We start from the raw sequence: 8,073 nt of genomic DNA on the forward strand, positions 1-8,073 counted from the left end.
CCTCACTTCTTGGGATCCACCAGTGGCCCAGGGGCTGCACCTACAACGTGGACCCTATCAGCCAGCAGGACTCCTCACCTGGCAGCTCCCTGGTCAAGGCAGGCCATGAGAGTGGGTGCAGAGCCCCAGCAGGGATGCCCACTAGCTAAAGATATGAACCAGGCGCTGGCCCCCAGCCGAGGTCATTACAGCACCTGCTAAGTCATGCGGATTTTCTGAACCATTAAGCAGACTGTCATTTGGGGGCAGCTTTCTGGAAGGTTCCATGGGCAGCCTCAGGGCCCACCTCTCGGCTGGGCTCCGGGTGCCAGCTGGCAGTGTCCCTGTCTCCCCTGGGCAGTGGGGGTAGGGCCTGGCTTCCCTCCGGCCTCTGACACCAAGAAGGTTCTGGTCAAGATGACCCTGGCCCAGAATTGGCTGCCACCCCAGAGCCAGCTGCCCTGACCCAGGTTGGGGTGACGGGACCAGTGTGACTACACTGCTGTCCCTGAGTCACTCCTGCCCCTGGGGACCTCGTCCTGCAGCTCCCAGGATGCCCCTGCCCTGTCCCACTGGTGGCATGGCCTCTGGGTCATGGAAAGGCACTGGGGCAGCAGGTGAGTTAAGAGGTGAGAACCAAGGCTTCTCGACGCTAGATCTGAAACTCGGACGCTGTGATGGCTACGACGAGGCCCCTGAGGCAGGTCCCGCCACCGGGGTCCTGAGCCCGGCGTGGGCACAAGGAGGCCGAGAGGCAGGATTTCAGCTCTTTTGTTAGATGTGGCACAGCACCAACATGACATGGGAGGTCACGGAAGGACAGCGGGTCAACACTGGACCACGACCCCTGGTGGGGGTGGCAAATCCAAATGATAGGACGCTGGCAGAGGATGGGCGCGGGCCTCGGGCTCTGCCAGCCAGTCGGGAGGGTCCCGGGGGGAGCCCAGGGGGCAGGTCCGCGTGCGGGTCCGGGCGCGGGTCCGGGCTGTGTGTGTGCTCACTGGGCCTCCCTTGGCCGGGGTCGGGTGCACGTGCTCACTTGGCCGGCCGAGTGATGATGCGCGTTGAGAAGTCAAAGAGGTCGCGGTTGATCTTGCGCAGGTTCCGCACCTCGTCCTCCAGCTCTGCCACGCGGATCCGCAGCTGGTCCTGGCCACCCAGCACGCTCTGGGGGAGGGGTGGTGGAATGCTCAGAGCGGGAGGGGGCCTCAGACATCCCACTGGCAGGCAGCGGGGCGAGGCTGGCACTGAGGGCCACCGTCCCCACGGTCCATGACGGGGGGTGGGGCGGGGGCACATCCCTTCCAACCCAGGCCCAGGCCCCCTGCCGCCCTTCCCTCCGGACAAGCCCCCATCTTGGGCCCCCGCCCCCATCTTGGGCCCCTCCCCTCCCCCATTTTGGGGCCTCTCCCCTCCCACCTTCTCCAACGTGCTGCACATCACCCCGTGCAGCTGTTCCGCCCGCTCCAGGTAGCTGGGCTCTGACCCCTGGAACAGAAGGGGCCGCATTAGCTGGCCACTCCCATCAAGCCTCAAGGGACGTGCAGACAAACGGTCAGCTGGTGCCTCCAGCCCTGGGAGGGCTCAGCCGCCCTGTGAGATGATGGACCCTGCTGCCGCCCAGAGGCCATCCGTCTCTCGCTGGACCCTGTCTGGGCACGCTGCCCTGGGCCAGCAGCCCGGAGCCTGGCACAGCCATCCATCAGGCCGCCGGGAGGGGTGTGGACAGCCCCGCAGGCTCGTGTGACTCCGAGGCGCAGAGACAGCAGACAGAGCCTGGACTCATTGGGCAAGGCTGGCCGCGCTGAGGACAGGCAGGGAGGGGCCCCAGGGGCCTGGAGGGGCAGGCAGGCCGTCATGAAGGGGGTCCCATGGGCACTGGGGCTGTGAGCGCTCCCGCCGCCCAGCTGGAGAAGGTGGCTGCCCGTGCACAACCTCTGGGTCCTGATCGGCCCCTGGAACAACACCCTGTTGTTGTTCTCAAAGGGCAGCGTGGCCCGCTCCCTCTCTGGAAGGTTCCAGGGCTTCCTGAGGCCAGGGACCAGCCATCAGACTGGCCTCAACGACAAGGGCAGAGAAACCTCTTCAGCAAAGGAGCATGTGGAAGGTCCCCACCAGGACCCGACCCAAGGGCACCCAGAGCCACACGGCAGAGGCTGAGGCCCAAGGGTGGGGGTCCCTGCTGGGGGTGAGACGTACCTGCTGGTGGAGGCCCAGGCGCAGCGTGAGGCCCCCGTGGCGTGGCTCGTCCCCATGCTCCGCGCCCAGCAGGTGCTTGTTGAAGTGCGGCAAGGGCAGGCTGGGCCTGCAGTCGGAGCTCAGCATGCTGACGGGCGCCAGCACGATGCAGGCATTGGTCACAGGGCCTGGGGCAGGCGGGCAGGCAGCGTCGGGACCCGCCCTCCGCCCCTCCAGCCACCCACCTGGCCCTGACACTCCCGTGCATTCCCGTCCCCACCCTCCACGAGGCAAACCCTGGGGCCTTGCTCCAGCCCCGGGCCGCCCACATGTGGACAAGGCCCCCCGGGCCCAGGGCCTCCAGGAGGGCTGCGTGCGCCCACCTTTGAGAGCCACAGTCCTGAGGCACTGCTGGCTCTGCACATCCCAGAGGCGCACCGTCTCGTCGTGGGAGCCCGAGAGTAGCACGCTGCCATCCGTGGACACTGACAGGCAGGTCACCTGGTTCCTGGGGACAGATAGGTCACCTGGCGCCCGGGGGAGGGCGGCACAGTGACCCCCCCCCCACCTCCTGGTCGACCCCATCCCTGTACCTGTGCCCTCTGAACACCTTCCCGTGGTCCTGCTCCGGCTGGAAGCTCTTCTCTCTCTGCCCGGGCTGCGGAAGCGGGAGGGCCGGTGAGCACAGGGCACAGCTGCATCTCAGCCCCAAGCCGCGCACACCCCCGTCCCCCACGCCCACTCACCCAGGTACAGAGGTCGACCTGGAAGATGGAGCCGTCACTACCACCGCAGAACATGTGATGCTCAGCCAGGTCCATGGTCACGGCCATGATGCTCACGTCGAAGAGCACAGACAGCAGCAGCTCGCCGGAGGAGACCTCCCACAGCTGGGGGCAGGGACGGGGGCATGGGTCTGAGAGCGGAGTGGAGCGCAGCGGCCCAGCCGGGAGACTCTGGATGCCACAGGAACCTCAGACGGGAGCTGTCACCACGGGGGGCTCGGGGGTTGAGGGACCTGCTTCTCACGCTGGGACCCCTCGCCACCACCGGCTTCAGTTACTGTCAGCCCCCAGGCCACCACCAGGTCAGCCCTGGACTGCCCCAACCAGGGACGAAGACCTGAGGACTCCCTAAAATCCCCTGAGGCTTGGCCAGGAGCTGCCAGGTACAGTGGCCAAGTGGGAACTTCCAAGCCAACACAGGCCTGGACTGCCCCCTCCCGCCGCCCCCCCCCCGGCCCCCGGCCGTCCTTGAGGCCCCAGGCAGCGGGGGATTAAGAGCTGTCTGGAGCCACCAGCCAGTGGGAGGAGATGATGCTCTGGTTCCTATGGGCCAGGAACCCGCCAGCCGCCAGGCTCAGCTCACAGATCCACTGCAGGGGTCAGGGCAGGGCCCTACCTTCACTGTCTGGTCCAGCGAGGAAGTGGCCACCCGGGCCAGGGGCCCACCAAAGCCGCAGTGCAGGTCTGTGATGGGGAGGGTGTGGCGAGACCACACGTGTCGGGGGGCGGGGGTCCGGGAGGGGTCTGCCTGCAGCACGCTTGGGGGGTGGGGAGGAGCCGGACCTCAGCGGGGAGGGCGGCCCACATCTCGACGCCTTTATACCCTGTCTCCGGGCAGCAACCAGGCCCCCTCACCCGAATAAAAGTCCTGGGTAGCTGCCCAGGGCCCCGTCCTCCTGGCACCAGCCTACCTGACCTGGAGCCCCTTCCCACCCCGGGGCCTGGCCTCTCTGCACAGCAGGTTCCCCGCCCTCGTGGTTAAGGCCTCGCCCGGCCAGAGGCTACAGCCGGATGGGGAGCCGCCAGGGCCAGGGCTCTACCTGCAGAGGCTCCAAGCCAGCACCAGGCAGTCCTTGCCCCCCGAGACGAAGTGGCTGCTGTCCCCCGTGAACTGTAGGCACGACACATCCTGGTAGTGGCGGCTCAGGATGACCAGAAGGTTCCCCGTGGAAACCTGGGGAGGCGGAGGGGCACCGGGTCACGGGGAGCCCTGGGGGAGTGGGAGGGGAGAGGGGGGAGGGCCCTCCCCAAGCGGCTCTGAAGTGAACAGGGAGGCTGCGGGGCCGTGCCCCCTTGGATCCTGCGAGCACCTGTTCCCACCCTGTCCCCAGTGAGATGACACAGCCCCAGGGAAGGTGTCAGCAAGGGGACAAGGCCGAGGGGGGCTGGTGAGGGAGGGTCTCTCCAGGATCGGCTGGACCCAGGGGCGATCTTTGCAGCCACAGCTGCAAGTCACCATCTTCCGAACTGGCTGGCGGGGGGCACAGATGCTGCCGCAGGTTGAACTGTGTCCCCCAGACACACATGTCCACGCCCAACCTCCGGAACCTGTGACCTCCCTTGAACGGGACATAATCTCTGAAGATGTAATCAATTCAGAAGAGGTGACGTGGGAGCGAAGTGGCCATTGTCTCTTTAAGAGGGACACCTGGACACAGACACACAGCCGCTCACCCCGCTGCAAAAGGAAGGAGAGAGGCTACACACAGAGGCGGATACAGGCATCAGAAAGCCCCCAGCCTGTGTGCCAGCCTTCGGTTAGCCCCGTGGGGCGCCCCCTCGTGGCCACAGCTCACGCTGGCCAGGAATTCTCCAAGAGGGTGGAGAGCCAGGACCACACAGTGTCCCCCATCAAGGAAGCCAACCACCTGAGACATCTGCTGACGGTGGACGGGCCGCTAACGTCTGCCCACACCCCCTGCACCAGCTTGACAGCGAAAAGAAGGAGTATTTCTACCACAGGGTGACCTGTCTCAGTTTCTCTCCCTGCGCCTGAACAAGGCCTCTTAGTTTCAGAATCACATACTGAGGTTTAAGAGCCCTGGAGTGAGGTTACCAGCTCTCTCTCATATCCTCGGGCCTCACACAGTCCACAGAGAACAGTCGGTTCTCTTTGCTGATCTCTGGGGCAGCCAGGAAGGTCGTTTTGCCGGTGCCGAGGTCAGGAAAGGCCTTATTCTGTTGCCTCAGATCCTGCACTGTCTACGCAAGAAGTGAGGTGAGCTTCCCCCACAAACGTAACAGACTGTCGGTGACAACTGGGTCAGTGATCTCAGCTGGCAGCCTGCAAGCGGAGCCCGCCACCCCGGTTCTGTGCTCCTATGCTCACCTCCCACAGGTATATGCTCTCTGTGATCCCTGCCAGAACGTAGAGGCCATTGGGCGACGTGGTAAGACAGGTGACCGGTCCGGGGCACATGATCTTCTGCTGAAGCTGGTCCTAGAGAAAGAAGCAGCTTCTGAGTTTCATGCCCGATGAGGGAGCAGGGGGAAGCGAGGCGAGTGGGAGCAGCACCCAGACAGCTGGTAAGTCCAAAAGGACCAGAAAGAGGAGTGGGGACAGGGGTGGTTTGACCCAATCCATGGTTCAGGAAGGTGGGTGTTTGCTCCAGCTGAGGCTTTGCAGGGCGGGGGTGGAGGTGGAGGCCTGTGGATTCTCCTCAAAAGCAAGACAGCGCTGCAACTCCCCATGCTCCCAGTGCGGGAAGGTGGGGGGGTGTCCAGGTTTGGTCCCCAGGGAACTAGATCCCGCATGCCCCAACTAAAGATCCCGCACGCGGCAACGAAGATCCCATCTGCCACAACTAAAACCTGGCGCAGCCGAATAAACGAATAAATACTTTTTTTTTTTTTTTCTAAAAAGCAAGACAGTGAGTCTCTGGACTGGGGGTCAGAGGAACCGTCTGGCCACTAGGCTTTCGCCCCAGTCCTGCATCCCCTGAAGTCTCGCCTGGGATCGTAAGCGTCAGTTTCTAAATGTCTGAAATAGAACAACTTCTCAAGTTTGTGTGTGTACCACACCAGGCAGAACCGGAGCACTGAGCTTGCCGAAAGACATGGCAGCTGGCAAAAACACGTGGCGAGCAGCTTCAGGGGCTGCATTTCGAAGTTTCTGTAGGAGAAACCGTGGGCCCTAATGGCAAAAAGTAAGCGTCTTTTCAGGGGTGATAAATACACGAGTCTCCGGGCTCCCCTTCAGCGGGCTCCCCCAGGCCTCAGACCTTCACCCTCCAAGCCCACGATGCCCACGGAAACCCTACGGCAAACTCCTTTCAATTACACTTTCCGCCCCACGCCGGCTCCAGCGCAGGGCCCCCAGGAGACCCACACCCAGCTCTCCTTGTGCGCGTGCGCACCGCTGGCTGCCCCGAGGCCCGCCCGCCACACCTCCAAGCGGCAGCCCACCCTCAGCTCAGCGCGTGCGCGCAGCGCCCTAACCGCTCCCACCGACGCCGGGCGCGCGGCTCCCTCCCCCCACCAAAAAGCCCCCAGACCCGCGCGTGCGCAGAGCATCCTAATAGGATTCCCCACTTCCCACCGGGGTTCAGGGCCCGTGCGGCCCCCACCGCCCCCTCTCCCGACCCCAGGCCCCTGAGCCCCGCGCATCCCGCCAACGGCGCCCAGGCGCGCGCCGCCGAACCTTCCTCTGTAGCTCCCAGGCGCTGATATAGTTCTTGCCCAGCTGCGCCGCCAGCAAGTACTCGCCATTGAGCAGCGCCAGGCCGCGAGGCCCGGCCTGGCCGCCGCGGTATGTGAGCAGATTGGCGCCCGAGTGCAGCTCCCACACGACGCAGCTCCACAGTTGGGCCGCCGAGTCGGTACACACGGCCACCTCCACGGGCGCCGCCATCATGCTTTCTCCACCGCCCAGGACATGCGTCATCACCAGCGAGACGCGGGCGACTGCGCCCTGCCGGCTAGAGCGGTGCCCACGTTGCCCGGCTCCCGGCGGCTGGCCGACCTGAGCGTGCGCACAGGACTCGGGGAGGGGGCCCGGTGAATCAGGCGGGCTCTTCTTTCCCGCTCCGCGGAGAATCAAGGGACGCACAGCCTGGTTAGAGATCTTGGAAGGAGATTTCTTTCAAAAATAGATGGAGAAACCCAGGCCGAGGGTCTCCTGAGAGCGGTTAGTAGCTTCAGAGCCTGGAGGTCTGGCTTGGCCATTTCCACTGGGCGCTTTTGGTCAAGCACTCAACCTCTCGGATGATGATGGTGATTATTTTTAACGTGCGTATATTGAATACCGACTTCACAGGCCCGAATGAGACATTGCACGTAAAACAGACTACGCACCTAACATAACAGGTAGCTGGTGTTCAAAACGTAGTTAGACGCATATTCACGGATCCATCGTCCGCCTCCCCCGGACCTCTCTTCTTCGGGGGCCACAAAATCCACATTTTTATTTCGGCAACTTGGTGCGGGTCGAACAAGTCGCGAGCTCTGTCTGGGGAGCACCCAACAATCTCGTGTGAGCGCTCCCGGCCGCAGGCCACGTCTACAAACAGTGCATTTTAAAATGTGGAATTAGTTGTTAACCTTTGAAAACGGGGAATTTCGCTCAGGAGTCGCGGTCTCATGGCTGTCTTGGGCGGCGTACCCACAAGCAACATTGGGGAGACTGGGTGCGGGGTGCGTCCCCCAATCCCGCTCTGCCATCCGGGAGGGGATGGTGGAGAGGAGAGCGGAGGAGGGGCCTTCCTGGAGGAGGAACGGCGCCCGGAGCCTGGGGCTCCGCAGCCCCAGGCCCGGCCGCCAGGTGGCAGGCTCGAGCCACCGACCGGGATGCCGGTCGGAGTTGCTCCCGGCCCAGGGGCCACAGCAAGAAGCAGCAACCGGGAGGAGGGGCGTCAGGGGGGACCTGCCTGATCTGGAGGAGGGGCTTCCCAGAGCAGGTGTCCTTAGAGCGGGAACTAACAACCTGAAGAGAAAGAGGGGCAGAGGTGCGTGCAAAGGCCCTGAGGCAGATCATGGAGGGGGAAGCTGGGTATGGGGACCTGGATTTTATTTTATCCCCGGCAGGGTTGGGGGGGAAGGACATGTGAAACTGAAGAACTTTTGTAAACTGGGGAGAGCTGGGTGTCCAAACCTCCAGAAGCTGCCAAAAGGGGACACTGAGGCAAGGACCATC

At 63.9% G+C, this 8,073-nt stretch overlaps 1 protein-coding gene across 3 annotated transcripts; it reads right to left on the bottom strand.

The window, feature by feature from the left end:
- Window positions 1-555: 555 nt before the first annotated feature.
- On the bottom strand, window positions 556-7,492 carry WDR18 (WD repeat domain 18). 3 transcript variants are annotated; one of them, XM_027085934.1, is made up of 10 exons: window positions 6,583-7,474; window positions 5,272-5,382; window positions 3,983-4,116; window positions 3,559-3,700; window positions 2,904-3,047; window positions 2,751-2,815; window positions 2,541-2,665; window positions 2,179-2,345; window positions 1,399-1,467; window positions 556-1,146 (listed from the first exon to the last, which is right to left on the bottom strand). In XM_027085934.1, exons 1-10 carry the CDS (start codon window positions 6,823-6,825, stop codon window positions 1,015-1,017), a joined length of 1,332 nt encoding a protein of 443 aa, XP_026941735.1. In that variant the 5' UTR covers window positions 6,826-7,474; the 3' UTR covers window positions 556-1,014. The 3 variants fall into 3 exon arrangements, 2 of the variants coding, with proteins under 2 accessions (XP_026941735.1, XP_026941736.1); XR_003428449.1 differs by having other exon boundaries at window positions 1,091-1,146; window positions 1,399-2,032; window positions 6,583-7,492; XM_027085935.1 differs by lacking the exons at window positions 556-1,146; window positions 1,399-1,467 and adding an exon at window positions 1,839-2,037 and having other exon boundaries at window positions 6,583-7,480.
- Between the last annotated feature and the right edge of the window lie 581 nt (window positions 7,493-8,073).

This window comes from Aethalodelphis obliquidens, unplaced genomic scaffold (assembly GCF_003676395.1).
Source record: "Aethalodelphis obliquidens isolate GAN/ISIS:26980383/991018 unplaced genomic scaffold, ASM367639v1 scaffold53, whole genome shotgun sequence".
Taxonomy (NCBI): Eukaryota; Metazoa; Chordata; class Mammalia; order Artiodactyla; family Delphinidae; genus Aethalodelphis; species Aethalodelphis obliquidens.

Bases quoted from the DNA above. Each gene is read 5' to 3' on its own strand.
- WDR18 (XM_027085934.1), bottom strand. From the start codon at position 6,825: ATGACGCATGTCCTGGGCGGTGGAGAAAGCATGATGGCGGCGCCCGTG. The intron at 4,117-5,271 runs GTGAGCATAGGA...CCGCCTCCCCAG, and splicing joins AGAGCATATACCTGTGGGAG to GTTTCCACGGGGAACCTTCT. The intron at 1,468-2,178 runs GTACGTCTCACC...CTTCTGTTCCAG, and splicing joins GCCTGGGCCTCCACCAGCAG to GGGTCAGAGCCCAGCTACCT.